At 39.6% G+C, this 21,596-nt stretch overlaps 2 protein-coding genes across 2 annotated transcripts in view; both read left to right on the top strand.

The window, feature by feature from the left end:
• Nucleotides 1–21,596, top strand: part of LOC119794651 — a 181,985-nt gene that overhangs the window by 81,042 nt on the left and 79,347 nt on the right. The gene's annotated exons all lie outside the window — the stretch shown is intronic.
• On the top strand, nt 1,279–21,078 carry map3k2 (mitogen-activated protein kinase kinase kinase 2). Its single transcript, XM_038302289.1, has 17 exons — nt 1,279–1,634; nt 8,072–8,141; nt 9,096–9,214; nt 9,296–9,336; nt 9,407–9,506; nt 9,582–9,683; nt 9,946–10,018; nt 13,849–13,979; nt 15,744–15,823; nt 15,909–15,973; nt 16,084–16,176; nt 16,248–16,478; nt 16,552–16,700; nt 16,776–16,907; nt 16,991–17,120; nt 17,193–17,370; nt 19,448–21,078. Exons 2-17 carry the CDS (start codon nt 8,090–8,092, stop codon nt 19,671–19,673), a joined length of 1,902 nt encoding a protein of 633 aa, XP_038158217.1. The 5' UTR covers nt 1,279–1,634; nt 8,072–8,089; the 3' UTR covers nt 19,674–21,078.

A 21,596-nucleotide genomic window follows, 5' to 3' on the forward strand; every position in this document is an offset into this window, starting at 1 on the left:
TTATTCCTAACAGATCTCGGTTAAATAGCTGTTTAATGTTGATGCCTCTTGAAATATATCATTATAATTCCCTTTAACAAATACTTTTTAAAAAAATGAATCCTTTTGTTATTTAAAAACATTTCAAAACAGAATCTGACACTTTTACCTCATGATCCAAACAAACTACAAATTGGTCAAATCGCAGCTCTTTCTCTAAAGGTCACTCTTTAAAATCATTTATTTCGGTTTTGACTGTTTTCTTAGAAAATTTAGAAAGATATTTGTTCCTTAATTTCTTCTCATACTGAATCCATTCTTTTCCACTAATGTGAATGTTATTAAAACTCTTTGTTTAATCTGGTTTCTTTTGAATCTTGCCTCTTATATTTATCCTCCATATATTTTCTGTATTGCAAATTTCAACATAAAAATTTGGAAGAAAACAAACCAAAAATTGGTCAAAGAGATTAAAGTCAAATTATAACCTGCCCTGATGAAAATTTGTATTTTCTCTAAATTCTTGTTATAAATATCTTTAAAACTGTGTTTTTTGTTTTAATGTTTTTTTTATGTGGAATTCCTCTTTCCCCTGCAATGTTTTATCTCCAGTGTTTGACAATTAAAAGTGATATAATAATTAGTAACCGGATCTATACTGAAATATGTCTGCCTTGAATTATTGGTAATTAATCGACATTCAATTATACGATTCTAATAATCTTGCTGTAGTTTTTATAATATTTGGTGAAATATTTATATTTTTGTGGAATGGATTATCTTAATATATTATAGAGAGCCAGAAAATGAATTAAATTTGTTTTGTTTAGAAATGTTATTTGCCAAATTTAATCACCAACTTTGCAGATAAGGTATGAGTTTTTTTGTCTCCGTAATTTTCTTGGCTTATATTCTTGTTTCAATGTTTATTTTTCTTTAAATATGTTATCTCTGTCATGGTCTGACAGCTTTTAAAATCACGCGACTCGTGTTTTTGTCGGACGTAGTAACACTAATCAAGTAGACGGAAATAAAACCGAAAACATCGGTAGTTTCTTTTCAGAATAAAACAATACTTCCTTTAGTGGCATTTAAAACCAGACTGAGTGCTTTTATTGTATAAAATGATTTCCGGTAAATGGTAATCATTCCGAACTACACTAATCAAGTAGACGGAAATCAAACCAAAAACATCCGGTAGTTTCTTTTCAGAATAAAACAATACTTCCTTTAATGGCGTTTGAAAGCGGACTGCGTGCTTTTATTGTATAATATCACTTCCGGTAAATGTTAATCGTGAGGAGCTAGCTTGACTTGGCTGGGGGGGTCAGCAGCCATCAGAGCTACCAGCAGCCAGGGTCTGCAGCGCCGCAAAAATGAAAGCTGTGGATTAATTTCCGTGTTTTTATCGCCTCGGACACAGCGGGACTTTGTCCCGGACATATTCGTGTTCAGTCGTTTCCAGCACCGGAGGAACCCTGCGGGATAAACCGACAGGCTAGTGGGCCTGGTCGTCGTGGCCCAGCAGCACTCGAGTGAAGTTGGGAGCGGACTGCCCAAACTTCTGCTTCCTCCAGCTTCCGTCCGCGGGGCCCGGGGCTCCTGTCACCGGCCCTGTGGATGAGGGAGTGAGTCCGGATCAAACCAGCCCGCAGGTGAGAGGAAACTAAACCTATACTTTTATTTCTCTCGTTATTTTTCCCTCCCAGTTCTGCTGTAGCGTTGATTAGCTAAATTAGCTCGGTGGCTAACAGCAAACTTTAGCATCAGGCTAGCCGGATAACTTCCCTGGCCTGACAGCTCGCTGTGGACATACTGGGGGCCAATGGCTTCCATCAGTGCTTTACATATTTATGTTCAAACTAGCAAACTGTTTATAGGAGTTTATTTTTTAACAATTTCAGCTTCTTAATCAGAAACCACAATGGCATGTTCGCCATTTAGCATTTATAGCAACAGTTGTTGCTGTTAGCTTCCGGGGGCTAGTAAGTTCAATTAAAGCTAGGTAATAATTATCTCCCTGTAGCCATAAAACAGAATAACTTTCTTATTACACCGTAAATAAGAACAAAAACTGATTAAACCATTTAAGATATTTTTTTACTGTGTAAACGTGATAAATCCGATGTCAATTTGAACTCAAACTAGCCTGTTTTCTACTAGTTTAAGCAACATTTATAGCCTTGATTCTACTGATGAAACAGCAGCTATGATGTCATTTCACAACCCAGGAGGCCACTTCTCTAAATTACGTTTACCTTCTTCCTAAATACAGAGTAATACCACAGAGTATCAGGCTAGAGAGTTAATTTTCTTCTATTATGAGAATAAAGTCATAAAAATCTGAGAATTAAGTCATAAAATTATGAGAATAGTCACAAATTATGAAAATGAAGTCCTGACATTGGGAGAATAAAGTCCTGAAAATGTGGAGAATAAAGTCCTGAAAATGTGGAGAATAAAGTCCTGAAAATGTGGAGAATAAAGTCCTGAAAATGTGGAGAATAAAGTCCTGAAAATGTGGAGAATAAAGTCCTGAAAATGTGGAGAATAAAGTCGTGAAAATGTGGAGAATAAAGTCGTGAAAATGTGGAGAATAAAGTCCTGAAAATGTGGAGAATAAAGTCCTGAAAATGTGGAGAATAAAGTCCTGAAAATGTGGAGAATAAAGTCCTGAAAATGTGGAGAATAAAGTCCTGAAAATGTGGAGAATAAAGTCCTGAAAATGTGGAGAATAAAGTCCTGAAAATGCGGAGAATAAAGTCGTGACACACGGAGAACAAAGTTATAAAGTTACGACAATAGTCGTAACGTGACGAGAACAAAGTCACAAAGAGAATAGTGAAACCCTGAAACGGGTTGTTGTACGATGATTTTATTCTCGTAATGTTACAATTTTATTTTCATAATGTTCGACTGTTCTCGTAATTGTATGAATTTATTCTAGAAATAGAAGAAAAAAATCTCTAGCCTAGCTCTAATACTCCATCTTAGATTAAACCCTCTGATTTGCTGAAAGATTAAAAAAATTCACCTGGCATCAAATAGAAGTTTATTTAAATGAATTAGTTCAAACATTCCCTGTTATTACTCTGGTAAAATGAGACAAGTTGAGCATTTCTTGAAAAGTTATTATATGTTTTCCTTCAAATTTTAACAATTATTTTATATGTTGTGCTCAATAGAAAAGCAAAATAAATAAACATTGATTCATAAATAGTCTATAACACAAATATCTTATTTCATTGGCTGTAGTTGTTGGGAAGATTGCTGACTGGACAGATATTTTTTAGCAATCCCTGAAGGTTGGTATAATCTGGCTGTTCCTGGAAAGTTTAGTAGAAGGAAAAACTTTGGTCAAGATGTTTTAAAGCAACAGGGAGATCTGTAGCTCAGAGGGGAGGTTAGAAAGGCTGGAACCAGAGTCGATGACATCACTGGGCTGGAACAGGCCACTCCTAGACGGGCCGAGGACAAAAAGGGTCGGGACTGTTGCTCACAGGTCCAAAGTCCTCTTTGAGAGGAAATAAAATGTTTTTATTCTGTCTGGAAATGCCTCCTGAAGAGTCGGGAGGACAGAATCCATGTTTGAAGCCCTGTCAGTTAGCGTTCGCTACGACTTCCTGGATACGCTGGCTACGTTTCCATGGAGACATATATGGGATTGAAGGCCTGATCAGATGGAAACGTGTTTGATTTGAATTCGCTTGATTTGAAAAAAAGTAATTTTGAATGAGAGTTTATTTATTTTTTTTCCTGATGTACGCACACATTCAGCTCTATGGAGTAAAATAATAATCTCCCCTTTGCACGTGTGAAACGCCACTGTGACGCCTCCAGCCTCCTCTGCTCCTCCCTTCCTGCTCCGCTCCGACCTCCTCTGAGCTCCAGGAGAACATGCATAATATTATTATTAAATTCATAGGAGCAAAACATGCGGAAATTAACGCTTAATTTAATCAGCATCCGACATATCTGCACTTTCTGCCCAAATATCTTTTTTTTTTGTTGTGGTTTTTGTGATGGATCACTAGGATTAGTGTTTTTTGCCCCGATACCGATACCTGGCTGTGCTGTATCAGCTGATACGTATACAATCTGTTTGAAATTGATGTGTGTGTGTATATATATGAAGAACTGCAGACTACTTGGATGTAAAGAAAACGTCTAATACAAAGTGAATCCTTTTTATTGCCTACTTGGAATGGGTGACAATCGTTGAATAAACTTTTGGCTCTCAAAAGCCAAAATAGTAGGGATGCATGATATCGGGATTTTGGCCGATATCCGATATGCCGATATTTTAAAACTCATGTAGCCGATAACCAATATCGATACCGATGTTAAAGCTGGACAAAAATAAGTAGTCATTGAAAATAGCAGTTTTGTTATCCATTTCTGACACTTTGAAAAATAATAAACTCAAATATATTTTCATATGCTGATATCAAATAGATTTTTAAAAACGCGGTATCGATCTATTTTACTTTCAAAATCTGGTGAAATTTCATCGTTCTGTTACAAACTCTCGTGATATTTTGCAAGTTCTTGTGAGATTTTGTTAGTAAAATAGATCGATACCGCGTCAATATATCAACATATAAAAATATGGCAAAATTTCGTGAATTTTCGGGGGATTTCGTAGGATAACGATGACATATAGCAATATTTCATTAGTAAAAGAGATTGATATGGTGTTTTTAAAGGGCAATATATCAGCATATGAAGATATTGTGATATTTTAATGGATCAATATTTTTTCCCTCGTCTTTAGAAGTTTTTAAGTCTGTAAAAAAGAAGTTTTTGAGGAAGAAGAAGAAGTAGTATTTTTATTTTTTTAGACTTTAGAAACTCAGAAGCTGATCAAATATCAGGTTAAATATCGGTGGGGTGGCCGATGTCCGATATTCAGTTTTAAGGCCGATACCGATAGGGGGCCGATTACATCGTGTATCCCTACAAAATAGTGTAACATTCATGAAATTATAGCATGTATTATAGTAGTGTGACAGTAAAATGATATTAATAATTGGTATCGGTGCAACACTAACTAGGATTAGGGGTGTAAATAATAATAATTTGCATCGATCCAACAGCCGATGATCCGATTCATCGACACTTATGCAAGAGTATTGATTCATGTTTTTTTGTTGTTTTTTTTCCTCCGGTCTATTTTTATCCATTTGCTCCTGAACATAATTCTTACTCCCCTGCTGCGGTGGCGCTAAACCGTCCTATCTCGCTTTCTTTAGCCATTACCTTTCCACTTGCACACTAAGGGTGGGTATTGCCAAAGAAGTCACGATTCGATCCGAATCATAATTCACATGCCACGATGCGATTCTATCACGATGCATCGCGATACTTGAAATGTTATTTTTCCTGAACACTGTAAGAAAAAAATACAGCCCTAACCAGTGGCTGACTGGCTGGGTATGATCTGGATCGTGTCTTCAATTGATACATAACTGAAAGCAACTGAATTCATACGTAGCTGTATTTATTGAAACGACTATTGAAAGTATTGCCATGAAAACAAAATGGACACAAATATTACTATTACTGGCGTGGACACACTGACAAAAAATGCTTAGGATTTATAAAACTTAGAATAACAGTGCTGTTTCCATGGCCTCAGTGGTCCTTTAAACCAATGAAATGGAAACATTCAAATGTTTGACATTTCCCCTTTTGCAAAGACGTGCGTCATATCAATTTCGTTTTTACCTTCTATGATTTTAAAGCCAAAATGCATCCAAACATCTGACTTGGAATGAGATGGAGCTGGGCAAATTTTCTTAGTCTCCATGTTTTGTTTATGAATGACTCGTCGCAGTATCCGCAGCGACATCTACTGGACTGAAAGTTGTATTCCACTAGTTGTTGGGCGATGTGTGCCAACCATTTATGTATTTCATTTATTCCTTTTTGTTAACTTGGCATCAAGAATCGATGCAGTAGATCACAACAATTAGAATCGCGATGCATCGTCATGACGATAATTTTGCACACCGCTATTGCACACACAGACTCGCATGCGGAAAATGTTGTGATGTAATTTCTTTGATCTAATAAATCCGGTCGGTTGGATTTCAGCTTTTTCCTGATTTCCTGTTTTTATGACTTGGCCGACCGGCCAAGAAGGCCACTATTCGCATTGAATTATCGCGTTAAGATTGAAAGTAATCGCTAAAAACGCGGGTTTTCCCGAGATTTCGCCGCTTTTTTTGGCGTCTTTTACCAACAAGCACTGCCTTTTAAGTGTGTCATGATGGTACCGCAAGACGCGCGTATTTTACGTTGTGACTTTAAGAACTTTAAGTACCATCATGATGCACGTAAAAGGCGCCGCTTGTTGGTAAAAGACGGCGAAATCTCGGGAAAACCCGCGTTTTTAGCGGGTTACTTTAAATCTTAACCCGATAATTCAAGGCGAAAAGTGGCCTTCTTGGCTTACCATACACAGCCTCCGCTGTTCCTCCCTTATTGCTGCGCTCAGACGTCCACTGAGCTTTAGGAGAGAACAATATTATCATTAAAAGCATGCAGAAATGAACGCTTAATTTAAACCTCTGATATATACTAATTTATACATCTTGAGAAATCTGCTTCCTGGTCTGTTGAAGCACCAATAGATTTCATCCAATCTTTTAAATAAACAGTGTTAGTTTTTGGAAATGTATGAGAATTTTGCTCTAATTTGTAATTACCGATCTGTTGTTATTATATTTTAATTTGACAAACCAAATCTTCTCGCCGTTCTTTCTCCTGTTTGGTGCGATTGCAATAGCGGATCTTGACCTGGCCGGACCGGAGCGGAGCCTGAACATTTAGAGGATGTTTGGCTCAACCTGCTGCTGTGAAGCAGGATTCTCCACCATGAACAGAATCAGAAATAAATCTGGATCCAGGCTCAAAATGAGCTCCTTGATATGTGCTTGAGAATGGCTTAGTCTCCGGTTAAACCCAGGTTTAAAGCCTTGCAGGGCAGCATAAAGCCCACTGCCAACACTGACCCTTTATGGAGCAAGTTAGCGTTTCTGATACCTTGCATCCCTCTTACAAATGGAGTCACCGCCTTCTCCCAGTGAGGTCTAGAAGCACTAGATCTATATGCAGCCATTCAGCAAAGATCCTGCTACCTGGCTGTACATCTCATTTTGGCATTTGACCAATTAGATGAGCCCTTAATGATTTATTACCTACTGGAAAAAATAAGTCAAGAAAAAAAAGTAAAAAGCTAATAGAATAAAAGTGAATAAGCTTAGTTAAAAATTATATTTAGGTCAATAAACAAAAAAAATGTCAGTGCCAGTATCACCATTAATTTCTCTAAGGTTATGTTGGACCAAAAAAGTGTGTTTCTTTCACTCTTGAGTGTTTTTCATGTATTTTTTATAGAAACTTTTGTTGTTTTTCTTAATATATTCGGCCAAGTTTCTTGTTATTACATTGACTTTGATTTTTTTCCATCAAAATATCCATATTTTCTGAATGTTACGAAGGTAATAAGGTCTTTTCCTGGATTCTAATAACACTATTGGCTTGAAATGTTGATTTTCAAAGTATTTCACTGAGTGTCCTTTAAAGAGTTAAGCCATAAAAAAAGAAAAAAAAAACAAAAAAATGGTCAGTTCAGGTGTTTATAAAAATATGTGAATCAGGAAATTGTCTTTATACCAAACTGAGCGATTGTTGTTCTCTACTTAAAAAAAAAATCACTTTAGATTTTAAAATGGAAAATTTTGACAATAAAAAAAAAAAATGTATTTAAAAATTCACCGTATAATATAGATGCATAAACACCTGCATTTTATTTCTGAGTTAAATTCTGTCTAATTTAACAGATTATGATAAAAAATGTCTGGATCTTTATTGTTTTTTTATTTTCTTTATTCGGACCTGCTGGTTTATAATTGTTTACTCCTATTGGATCAGGAGAAGAAGAACGCAATTCGCTGCGTCTCTAAAAGCAGCAGCAGATTTAATCTAACACGGCAGATCTCTGGGAGGTTTAACTCTGTCCTCTGATCATAGATCTGTGATCTTAGATCTGTGGCTTTCAGCTTTAATGGTCTTTGTTCTGCTGCAGGAGAAAAGGATTCCTTGGATGGAAGAGTCCTCTGTCCGGGCCTCCTGGGTGAATCGCCGTGCCATGATGGGTGAGGCTGTCCGTCCTCCTGCCACCGCGGTGGCGCTCTGAATCAGCAGGGAGGGAATATAGATCTACGATTGCTACGAAAAATAAGGAAATATAGAAAATCATTAAAAAAATGGGTAAAAATGAAATTTACTAATTAGACTGAGATAATTCTTAGTCAGAAAAAGGTTCTGAGAATTATTTTGTTCTTTCAGATTTTATTTAAAAACATTTTTAATGATTTTAATTAGTTATTTTGATATTTTTATCCAATAATTTCATATTTAAAGTAGTTTCAGAAGTTTGAATTCTGACTTTTCCTTTAAAAAAATCTTACTTTTTTTCAGATTTAATATTTTTTAAAAGAAAAATTTTTTTCTAATGATATTAATTTTAAAAAATTTTATATTTTTATTTCTCTTTTTCCAGGCTGATTTTCCCGCTCATATTGTTTTCAGGTTGTGTTTCCCAGATGATCTTCTCTTCGCTTTCAACCAAATACAAGCGATTCTTCTCGACCAATTAAAACGCTGCTGCTAGCGTCCATTCAGACCAATTATAACGCAGCTTTGCTCCCAAGTAAAGGGAAAATCATCTAGAAAACTATTTATAAATAAACACATTTAAAAAACCTAATCTGATAAAGATTAATTTGAAAAATATAAAATAATAAAATGTTTTCCTTTAATGTTGCTTTAAAGGAAAAGTCTGCTCAGCGAGGAATAATCAATGGATCATTGTTTATACCTAAAACTAATATGTGATTTAAAGAGTTAACCAGTAAAAAACTAAAAATAGTTTTAGTTGTGATCGTTGTTTATATATAATAAAATAAAATAAAATCCCTGAATGAAAGGAGGCTGCAGGTCCGCCCTCCTTCTCTTTCCCTCCGGGTCGCCGTTGGTCAGAATCTGCCTCCATGTTTGTTCTAAAGGTTGTAAATGTGTTGAGTGACCCGGAACCGTTTCCCTCTCAGATGAGCAGGAGGCCCTGAACTCCATCATGCAGGACTTGGCCGAGCTTCACCGATCCAGCCGTCCTGCCGCCTTCCTGGCCGAGCTGGGGAAACCCAAAGCCTCCTCGCCTAAGAACCAGGTAAGGTCATTTTCAAACGGCGGGTGGCGAACGGCGCTGAAATGCTTTAACCGCGTCTCCTTCTGTTTGCTTTCCCCACAGAACGATGTGAGAGTGAAGTTTGAGTTTAAAGGAGAGAAGAGGTGAGATCGGTTCTCTTTAAATGATCCGATAAGCTGCAGCCTCTGACCGCCGCTCCTCTCTTCTCTGCAGGATCCTGCAGTTCCCCCGCCCCCTAAAGCTGGACGACCTGAAGAGCAAAGCCAGGGTGGCCTTCGGTCAGGCCATGGAGCTCCACTACACCAACAACGAGGTAGAGAGCAGAACGCTCGCCATTGATCCGCTTTAACCCAGGCGGCGTTGTTAAGGCGTTTTGCTCCTGCTGCAGCTGGTGATCCCCCTGAAGACGCAGGACGACCTGGACAAGGCCGTGGAGCTGCTGGATCGCAGCGTTCACATGAAGAGCCTGAAGATCCTGCTGGTGCTGCAGGTCAGGCGCTTCCTCACACTCTGAGTTTAAAATGGAAAGTAAATCATTTGTTTTTTGTTAAATTTAAAAGGAAAAACAGAAATTAATTCGTTTTTAGGAGAAAATCAGATTCGGTTTTTAATAAAACAGACTTTCTGCGACATCGGATGGCTGTTGGCTAGCTGCTGCTAACATGCTAGCATGTGGATTCAGTTATTCTAGATGAATTAAAATAGTTTCTGTTTAGGTTTGGTTTCCAAATGTTTGATTTTATTGATTTCAGAACGTTTCCTCCAACATGGACCTGCTGCCGTCCCATGAAGAGCTGGACAACACCGACTTCAGAGCTCTGACTGGTGAATAATGGCCGATAAAACTGCTACTATCCACTGTTTTTATCATTAGTTAATCAATAATCAGAGAGTAAAAACTGCCATGAAGATTTTATTTAGGATTTAAAGCAGGAGAAGGTGAGAATTTCTGATTCAGTGACAAAAAAAGTGTTTTAAATACAAAAGGTTTCTATGTCAGCCTCATTAAAAATCCTTAAATTTGAATTTTTTTTAAATTAACGCCTTAATGGGCATAAAATTCACAAAATGTGATTATTGTGGCATTTAAAATTCTTTATTAAAAAACAAAAAAACCCAAATTCATCAGATATATTATATCAGACTGCTTCCGGTCTAGAGAATAGGGGGGAAAATGCACAAATTAAAAAAAAAAAGCGACTAAAAAAACAAGGAATTAGGGACATGGCTGCAGCCTGTCGACGGGAAAGGTGACCAAGGATTTTGCCGTGTTTTATATATAGCATTAAAAAGCAGTAAATTAGAGTTACTCCACTATAAATCCTGCAGTTACTGCTAATAATTACTGCTCTGATTGCTGGATTAGAAGAAACCCAGAAGACCTGGATTATAAACCAGGTTCAGATGCGTTGGAATCTTCCTGGGGTGTCAATAGGAACACGTCTGAATGCAGCTTCAATGGAGAACACAGATATTCAGGTAGTGGATGTAAGCATAGGGAACATGGCCTAAAGAAAAACACAAATAATGTAATATTTAAAGTAAATATCAGTTAGAATGAAGTAAATTAGCTGCAAATGTTTACATGCATTGAATAAACTCAAAGATATGATCAGGCTTTGAATAACATTCAGCCTAAAGAAATGTAGTTTAGCAGAAAGTAGGACTCTGCTGCCACCTACTGGCTAAGAGTGGAACAGGATGATAAATTCAGTAAAGGGTAAACACTATGGAAGTAAATCTGTGTCGCTGGGATTTGAATGAAAAATGCCACTGAAATTTAAATGTTGTATGTTTGTACTTACTGTTTCAGTCTAAAATATATTCAGAACACATTTTTGACCTAAAAAAAATTGTCATTATTTCTACACAGTTTAAATTTCATTTATTTTCTCTTCAAGCTAAAAATTCACATTACTATTTCAAAGTGATTACATTTTCAATACTTATTTTTCAGTGTTAAAAAAAATCTGCATATAAAAAAATTCAACCTTTCAAAATTCAAACTCAATATTTTCACTGTCTTAAATTCGGCGTCTAAATTCAGTGTAAAAAGGGAAGGGTTACTTCAGGTCACAGACGTTAGCAATGGATTGTGGCGTCCAACACCCAGCCAATCCCGTTACGTTTTCTTAGTCACGTGACGTGACACCTGTGGCGCTCATACTGAAGGAAAACCAGCATGACGGAGCCGGTCATGCAAGCTAACGCTAACTCAACTACAGAAAAATGAAAGTAATAAACTCACCGTTGAGTTTGAATTTTGAAAGGTTGAATTTTTTTATATGCAGAATTAAATTAAACTGAAAAATAAGTATTGAAAATGTAATCACTTTGAAATAGTAATGTGAATTTTTAGCTTGAAGAGAAAATAACATGAAATTTCAACTGTGTAGAAATAATGACAATTTTTTTTTTTGGACAAAAATATGTTCTGAATATATTTCAACACTGAAACAGATGGAACAAACATAAAACATTTAAATTTCAGTTACATTTTTAATTCAAATCCCAGCGACACAAATTTACCTCCATAAAACACTACCAAATGTTTTGCTTTAAGAGCCTACTGATACATGCTAACTAAACAGTGTCGTTTCCAGAAAGTCATGTGACCGATCCAGGAGTTGTTTCTAACTGACTGACTCAATAAACTGGGTTTAAAAACGGATCTGTCAACATGATGCATCTGCTAAAAAAACAAACAAACATATTCTGCGGTTTATCGTTAAAATTATCAAGTATTTTGGAGCCTAAAAGGAAAGTTTCAGCCATTTTTATTTAAAATTTCTCCTTGTGTCATCCTTTTCCTCTCAGTTATAACCCAACTTATCTGAATTTATTTTATTTATTTCAAATAGAGATGTTCTGATCCAGGTTTTTGCACTTCCGATCCGATACCGATATTGTTTTTGGACTTCCGATCCGATACTGGCCGATACCAGCCTATCCGAGCATGTATTTAAGTTTAAGTTAAAGTATTTAGCCTTAGTTGTAAGACTCATGTTGAAAAGGGTTTAGTACTCTTGATAACATCTAGCCAGCTGAATTAGGTGAGATTGAATAAAACACAATGCTTGGTAACAACAAACTTACCTGTTTATTAAGAGATAAACACAAACTGGACAAAATTATGAATAGCAATCTAATATTGCACAGTGAGCAGTAAAACCGTAAACAGTTAAAGGTGCAAGTATTACTGTAAGTTTTAATAAAAATGCAAAACAGGGAAACAGTGGCGCAAAATAGTGGAATGGATCGTTTCAATCGGCGAAACTGGAAAATACGGACCGGATTTTTTTTTAAAAACTGGATCGGCAGTCTGGATCGGCATTTTACATGCTTGGCCGATACGCATTTTTTTGCCAATATCGGCGTCCCGATCCGATACGTGGATCGGATCGGGACAAGCCTAATTTCAAATTGACTCTTAGTTTATTTACTTTTTTCAACTGTACGTATTGTTTTAAAATTATGTTTTAAAAACCAAATCTCAAAGCATCCTCATCCACATTTCCCCCCAAGTTTCTACGTTATTATGCATGTTTACATTATTTATTTGCTGCAAAGATACATAGAAATGAAATAATAGAATAAAACCTCCAATAACTTAAATGATATCGTTGTTCTAGGTCATCAAATCAATTCAGTTTATTCTGTCTATTAAGCTGCCTGTTGTGTCTTTAAGTGTCCAGCAGGTGTCAGTATTCTGTGATTCAGCATCAATACCTTATTAACAAATCTCTACTCCACAGCAGTTAAATGGAAGTTATGTGAGTTTCTCTGCCCTCAGGGAATAATAAACATGCATGTGTTCAGTGACGCACTTAAAACATCCACTGACATGCAGAGCATGGAGAGGAGCGCCGCTCCAAATCCGCTCACCTTCATTTTCCTGCCCCTGCGGCTAAATCCCTTCACGCTCTATGCTCACATTTCCAGGAGAAGGAGTTTTGGCATTTTTCCTTCCTGTAACGATGCCAAAGCCCTGGAACACGCGGCGTTTGATTTACTGATGTGACCGATGTGTACGGATCGTCTTATTCTACCAAACACCTCGCTCCATCCACGTTGCCCCGCGTTTCCTGTTTAATTGTTAGTTTATTTTACTAGACTACATTAAAAAAGGTCACTTTGCATCAAATTGCAAATGAGATAATAGCGTAGAGCGCATGTATATGATCCATTTTTAAAACAGGCTCTTACCACAACGATCACTTTATGTAAACCCACTCTGCGTTGTTAAGTATAGTTAGTGTTTTATGATATTTTATCCCCATTAGTCGACTGTTTCTACATTAATCAGGTTGTTTCAGTCGTACCATCAGATCTAAACTCTGGGTTTTATGTTGCCTTACATTTTTACGTTGAAGTCGATACGTACAACGTTATAGATTTCAACTGGAACGCCCTGAATTATGAGTCAGAAAGTCGCTGCAACAGGATCAGACTTCCACATTCAAGATGGCGGCTGCTTGCATCAACAGTAGTTAGACTTTATTATATGTTCAGCGTTTAGGTGCTACTTGTGCTAATAGGATGATCTGTTTCAGAGCTCTTTATGCGCCAAACGTTGTATATTTGTTGTTAATAGTCTGATTTCTGAGGATCATTGAAAGCACCATCGTTTCTGAAATCTCTCTTCTCCTCCTCAGGCTCCCACTCCACAGATCGCAGCTCTCCTCCTCCGGGCTACATCCCTGACGCCCTGCAGCAGGTGGCGAGGAACGGCTCCTTCACCAGCATCAACAGCGAGGGGGAGTTCATTCCCGAGAGCATGGACCAGGTACCAGGATCACCCGCCGGAACCTTCTATTGGGGGAGGGGGACGTTAGAGTTGAGGCTGTGGTTAGCCGTAGCGTAGCGTCCCACCGCTGTTCCCAATGGCGGCCGCAGCAGGAGCTCCGCCTCAGAAAAATCATTTAACACCGAACCCTCCAAGGCCGTCATTTTGACGCTTCGGAGATTTGAAAGGGAAATAATTTTATTCACATTAGTAACTGACTTTTTTTCCCCAAAAGGTCAGAATTCTGAATTTATTCTTTATTTAGAGATCTGAGATTAAAGTCAGAATTGTGAGAAAAAAAGTCAGAATTCTCACTTTTTTTATCATAATGAAATCAGTTAACTTTTAAAATTTTTTTTAAATCCTCTTCCGTAAATTAACCTGAATTTTACGTTTTTATTTTATTAACAAACTACAACATATGATTAACATAAATAAAGGTTTTAGACTCAAACTGGCGGCCGGTGGGAGCTCCAGTAGGATCAGAATGCTGGGAGTTGTAGTTTTTAAGCAGGTTAACCCTTTAAAGCCAAGAATAAAACAAAACAGAAAATAACTTTTTTTTTTTTTGGTTTGAAGTCCTTATTTGGCCTTTTAACAAAATATGTAAAAAGAAAAAACAGAAATCCATTTTGGATATTAATAATTTATTACTATGCAATAAGTCAAGATGAAAGCATTTTTCTGTAGTCTTGTGCCCTCTGTTATCAGGTATATCTGATTGTGAACAATAGGATTTTGAGCAAATTTTTTACCATTAAATTATGCGAAAGATGTCAGACGCAAAACATTTCAGAAACCGTATGTATCAAATACGATACATTTGGCATTATAGGGTTAAAAAGTCTTAAAAGGCATTGAATTCTTCAAAATAAAACTAAGGCCTTAATTGGTATTAAAATGTCTTAAATCAGTCTTTCGTAGGTCTTGATTTTTAAAACATCATAAATAGGATTATTTTTATTACGATTTATTTTTGTAATGTTAATAAAACGTTAAATTTGACCATTTTTTATATATAAAAAAAAAATAACAGCTCGTCATTATTGGTTCCGTCCCGATAGCGGAACCGATAAAAGCGTTGTTGCATCCGGGACATTTGGGAGATGCACCATTAACTTTTTGTCTGGAAAATATGATCAAGTGTAAATGTAATGAAAATAGTCTCCAGCCAAGAGTTTTCTCCACGGCTAAAACCAGGGAACATACATGAGGCTCAGTGGATTTTAAGCTCAAAACGATGGGAATTAAGGCAGTGGAGTCGCACATGCGAAGCACGAAGCACAAAGCGTCAAAATGGAGTTAGAGAGAAACAGGCGGTATTTCTCAGTTTAGTTCCACCCTTGTCTCTGCAACGCCTCCACTTATCACCAAATCAAACATACTAAGAAAACCATACAAAGAAAAATAGCTGCAAAAAAGACTTAGCACTGGTTATGTTGGGGCTTTAAAACTGATTAGTTTTGTTCCCTGCTAAAACAAAGTTTGTGAATTCAGTTAAATAATTGTTAAAATATATCTGTATTTGTGTGTTTTTAGCTTTCTTCCTGTATGGGAAGCTTTTCAAAATCTGAAACATTAGTGCAGTGGTTTATGTTAGAATAAACCTTTGGGTTAAGTTGCTGCAAGCAGGTTTTTCTTGTGTTTCTTTGGTCTTAAATTTTTATTTCCAGCGGCGTTAAAAAGTGTTAAAAAGTCTTGAATTTAACTGTAGGAGCGGGAAGGAATGGAACTGCGAGTCTGATTAGTTTGTCTCTCCTCCAGATGTTGGACCCGCTATCGATGAGCAGTCCAGAGAACTCTGCGTCTGGCAGCTGTCCCTCGTTGGACAGCCCGTTGGACAGGTCAGAGCCGCACAGGAGAGGCTGTTTATAAGCGGTAGATATCTGGAGGATGAGAGTTAAAGATTTCTCCTGCTTTTTCCTCCAGCGATTATCCCAAGTCCAGGATGCCCCGGGCGCAGAGTTACCCGGACAACCACCAGGACTTTCCAGGTGAGACTAAACCTCCTGGCTCAGAGGCAGCAGAGGCCTGGAGGATCGCTGCCACCTTGTGGTAGCAGCAGAGCATTACCGGCATCAGATGTAATTCGTTTGTTCCGCAGAGTACGACCTCCCGGTGTTTGAGAAGTCGGGGAAAGGCGGGACGTATCCGCGGCGATACGGCATCCCCTTCGGCCTGCAGGACTACAGCGACGGTGAGTCGGTTCCGTCCGGATCAGGCGGCGCTCCGGCGTCGGGAGGCTGAAGGTTCTGCTCTTCCTCGCAGGGAGGAAGACGTTCCCCCGGGCGCGGCGGACGCAGGTCCACGGCTTCCGCTCTCCGGTCAGTTTCAGCCCCACGGAGCAGTCTCCCAGCACCAGCAGCGGCAGCAGCGTCTTCACCCCCGACCTGGAGGAGGCCCCGGGCCCCGGCAGGAGGCGGAGGGGCAGCGACATCGACCCCAACCCCGCCGCCACCCCGACGCTGTCCGTCATGGACATCAGCCCCCCCAGCCGCTGTGAGTGGAGCACCCGGAGCGGCGGCAGCGTGGCTCCCGCCGTGTTTCTCACTCTGTCCGTCTGCGTCCTCAGCTCCGCGCGCCCCCACCAACTGGAGGATGGGGAAGCTCCTGGGCCAGGGCGCCTTCGGCCGCGTCTACCTCTGCTACGACGCCGACACCGGGCGGGAGCTGGCCGTCAAACAGGTCCAGTTTGACCCCGAGAGCCCAGAGACCAGCAAGGTGAGTGTGTGGGCGGGCCCAGAGGGATCCGCGGCTCTGAGGGGCGGCGGGATCTCATCAGATGTTCGTCCTCAGGAGGTGAGCGCCTTGGAGTGTGAGATCCAGCTGCTGAAGAACCTTTGCCACGAGCGCATCGTCCAGTACTACGGCTGCCTGCGGGACAGCCTGGAGCGGACGCTCTCCATCTTCATGGAGCACATGCCTGGAGTGAGTTTCAGTTCTGGTTCCCCCCCCGCCCGCCCGCCGTGGATTCTCCTCCCTCACCGTCTCCTCCTGTCCCGCTCCCTCAGGGCTCCATCAAGGACCAGCTGAAGTCTTACGGCGCGCTGACGGAAAACGTGACGCGGCGCTACACCCGGCAGATCCTGGAGGGCGTGTCCTACCTGCACAGCAACATGATCGTCCACAGGGACATCAAAGGTGAGCGGCGCTCTGACTTTAATCCCAGCTGGAGGAAGATGAAGATGAAGGAAGGTCGTCTTCTTCCCTCAGGGGCCAACATCCTCCGGGACTCTGTGGGAAACGTGAAGCTGGGGGACTTCGGGGCCAGCCGCCGGCTGCAGACCATCTGCCTGTCAGGAACGGGCATCAAGTCGGTGACGGGGACGCCGTACTGGATGAGTCCGGAGGTGATCAGTGGCGAAGGATACGGCAGGAAAGCCGACATCTGGTGAGACCGACCAGGCTGCTGGAGATCAGGAATAGTTTCCCGTCTTCAGAGGCTCCTCAGACTGTGATGTCATGGTTGCCTCATTTAAACTGGAGCATCAGGATTATAAGATCTATTTGACTTAAAGCGTGACATGAAAACTGATGAGGGTTTTCTCTCCTGGCTTAACGTCACTAACCTCCTAAAATAATCTGTTCATGAACTAGAATAAGATTTGGAATGAACAGGATTAGGGTCATTAGAAAATAATAAATAATGGCCAATAAAGGCTATTGAATTCTGACTTCAATCTCAGAACTTGAGCCTTAATCCTAGACTTTAATCTCAGAATTCTGACTTCAATCTTGTTATTCTGATTTTAATCTCATAACTCAGACTTTAATCTCGTAACTCTGACTTTAATCTCAGGATTAAAATGGCCAAAGCCCAGCATTATTATGACTTATTTTATCACTTATTAAATTAGCACTTTGATAAGGAACTACAACTTTAATCTCATAACAGACTTTAATCTCTTAACTCTGACTTTAATCCCAGAGTGCCGACTTTAATCTTGTAAATTCTGACTTTAATCTTGTTATTCTGATTTTAATCTCGAGTAACTCCGACTTTAATATTATAACTTCCACTTTAATCTCTTAACTCCTACTTTAACTACGACTTTAATCTCATAACAGACTTTATTCTCTTAACTCTGACTTTAATCTCAGAGTTCCAACTTTAATCTTGTAAATTCTGACTTTAATCTTGTTATTCTGATTTTAATCTCGAGTAACTCCGACTTTAATATTATAACTTCCACTTTAATCTCTTAACTCCTACTTTAACTCCTACTTTAATCTCATAACCGACTTTAATCTCGTAACTCTGACTTTAATCTCAGAGTTCCGACTTTAATCTTGTGAATTCTGACTTTAATCTTGTAACTCTGATTTTAAATCTTAAAATTCTGATTTCTATTCTCACAATTCTGACTTTAATCTCAGGATTAAAATGGCCAAAGCCCAGCATTATTATGACTTATTTTATCAGTTATTAAATTAGCACTTTGATAAGGAACTACGACTTTAATCTCATAACCGACTTTAATCTCGTAACTCTAACTTTAATCTCGGAGTTCCGACTTTAATCTTGTAAATTCTGACTTTAATCTTGTTATTCTGATTTTAATCTCGAGTTACTCCGACTTTAATATTATAACTTCCACTTTAATCTCTTAACTCACACTTTAACTACGACTTTAATCTCATAACCGACTTTAATCTCGTAACTCTAACTTTAATCTCGGAGTTCCGACTTTAATCTTGTTATTCTGATTTTAATCTCGAGTAACTCCGACTTTAATATCATAACTTCCACTTTAATCTCTTAACTTCCACTTTAACTACGACTTTAATCTCAGAGTTCCGACTTCTGACTTTAATCTTGTAACTACTAGAATGTAACTAGAATTCTGATTTCCATTCTCACAAATTCTGACTTTAATCTCAGCTTTGACTTTAATTTCAGGACTAAAATCGCCAAAGCCCAGCATTATTGTGCCTTATTTCATCACTTATTAAATTAGCACTTTGATAAAGTGGAATTATAAAATTAGTCATAGTTGTATCAGATTAATTTTGTCTTTTAGGTCAGAAGTATCAGAATAAAGTCAGAAACCATCTTGTTTTTAATTGATGGCTGTTTTTTTGTTTTTTTCCAATGGCCCTAATAGTCTTCATAAGGTTTGAACTGCTGAGCAGATCGAACAAAAACAAAAGTAGCTGAAATATTACCAGAGATCGCCACCAGAGGCAGCAGAGTGAAGGGAGGCATGACGGCCTCTGATTGGTTCATCCTGTTTGACCAATCCCTCCTCTGATTCGTCTTCCTGGGACCGTATTCCATAAATGAAACGTTCTCACCAATCAGCTCATCATGCCAGTAAAATGTTTAGTTTGATTAAAACTAGTTTATATTTAAGATTTGTTAAAAAGTTAAAAGTCGCTGAGGTTTGATTCCTCCGGATGTTCTAGAAGTTTCCGTCTCTTAATGGTCCAGATGGAGGTAAACTGATCGCTCCTTTTCTCTTCCCAAGGAGCGTCGGCTGCACCGTTGTAGAGATGTTGACTCAGCGGCCGCCGTGGGCGGAGTTTGAGGCCATGGCGGCCATCTTTAAGATCGCCACCCAGCCCACCAACCCGGTGCTGCCCCCCCAGGTGTCGGACCACTGCAGAGAGTTTCTCAAACGGATCTTTGTGGAGACCAAGCAGCGTCCGTCTGCAGATGAGCTGCTGAGGCACATCTTTGTACATAAATCCTGAACACTGAAGCCCCGCCCACCCGCAGAGCTGCCAAACTAGGCCTTACCTGAGGCCACGCCCCCCCCCCCCCCCCCCCCCCCCCCGCCTTCCAGCCTGGAGCGGGAAGGACCGGCCGGGCTCTCCTCTTGGCGACCACAGAGAGCCCGATCTTATTAGTTTCTTCCCTCGACGACGTTGCACCTTAATTTCTCAGTGGAGAGGTCGAGCTCTTCCTCCTGACGACACCGCGGTACGCCCCCCCCCCCTCGAGATCGGTACATGTTGGTGTTGCGGACCTGAACCCGACCCCAGAATGTAATCTCCTCCCAGAACCCAGAGCGGCGCCGATGACCCACTTCTACACACTCCCACAAACGTGTCTGTCCTCCGTCTTCGCCGTGTGCCTTTTCTGTTTCCAGTGGCAGCGTAGGGAACCAGCACTTCCTGTTCCCACCAAATTAAAAGCATCCAGATTGAGCTTTGAAACATCAGCACGTTTCACTGCGTTCATGCGCCGACTGTTTCTGAGCAGCCAATCAGATTCTGGGTGTGTGTTTTTTTTTTTTTTGTCCCCAGCAGATTACGGTACGTATGAATAGGTAGTAGAGTCTCTTTGGGCCACTAGGTGGCAGCAGCGAGAGGATAATTTAAAGCACTTAAAGGTAGTGGTGGGTGTGGGAATCTGAGGCTCCACCACCAGGAGGCGCTGTGGGCGACCCACTGAAGCTTTCTGCCCGTTTCCTCAGCGGCTGTCGCTGAAGCAGCTTCACAGACCTTTTCTTTGCACATTTTAAACACTGTTTCCCTGTACGTGTGTGTGTGTGTGTGTGTACGTGTGTGTGTTGAGTCACCTCTGCTGAATGTAATGTGTCATTTTTACCTCCAGGGGGCCTCGCTCTCCACAGTGGTTGAACTCTTTATTAACAGTATTTGTCTGCTTCAGATACACAAACAGTTCTCTCTTTAGCCACTGCTGCCGCTCCTGGGTGTGTGTGTGTGTGTGTGTGTGTGTGTGTGTTCTGATCTGCAGAGGGTGAGAACGTTAAAATATTAATGAAAATGTACAGATGTGTAAAATAAAAAATGTCCCTCTTTGTTTTTAAACAGTCCTCTCGTCCCCCCTCCCCCTCCCGTTGCGTCTCCATGTATGTAAAAGAAGCCATGTTTATAATTCTGATTGGTTTGTGACCAATACGCCTGTTTATATGAGATCTGTATATCAGTGGTACGCATAATTTTTTTAATATATATTTTTTATTTTCTTTTTATTTTGAATGGGAGAATTTCTGCATGGTTGGGTCTTTGAGACGGACGCAGCAGTGCCATTGAATGGTTTGCTGATTTTTAGTCACATTCTGGAGTATTGAGACCAGCTCTGTGTTCAGAATTATGACGAAAACGATTAAAGATATTTATTTCACAGCAAGACTGTCTCTTCATTCTGTACTCATCAGTTCTCCCTGGAATTAGTTTTTGTAACTTGGGATGTTTGTGAAACTCTACACTGAAAGTCACCTTGCAGGGTTTACGTCTCCATTCAACGGAGACGTGTAAAAAGTAAAAAAAAAAAGAAATAAGTGTTTGGAGATAAGAATGATAGAGAGAACTGAATTTCCTGGAGTGGGCACAATGCAGTTAAGCTCCACGGAAGATTAAAACTTTTAATGTTCTCCAAATGGCAGATTAAATTTCATCTACCCTTGCAACAGTTCACCTTGTGAGTGTAGGTTAATTTATGGCCTGTTTAGGATAACGGAAGCAAAACTGAAAAAATGTGTTCATGCAAGTGGTAGACGTAATTCTGCCATCTTCTGGCCGTTTTTGGTATTGGATTTTCAAAATTAAAATGTAGACTTCAATTATTCATGCAATCTGATCCCATGCACCCCCACCCCCTGGCATTAGCCTGGTAAACCAGACTAAGTGGGGGAGTCAGTGGGTCAT

This window comes from Cyprinodon tularosa, unplaced genomic scaffold, assembly GCF_016077235.1.
Source record: "Cyprinodon tularosa strain WSP-4 unplaced genomic scaffold, ASM1607723v1 ctg486, whole genome shotgun sequence".
Lineage (NCBI taxonomy): Eukaryota > Metazoa > Chordata > Actinopteri > Cyprinodontiformes > Cyprinodontidae > Cyprinodon > Cyprinodon tularosa.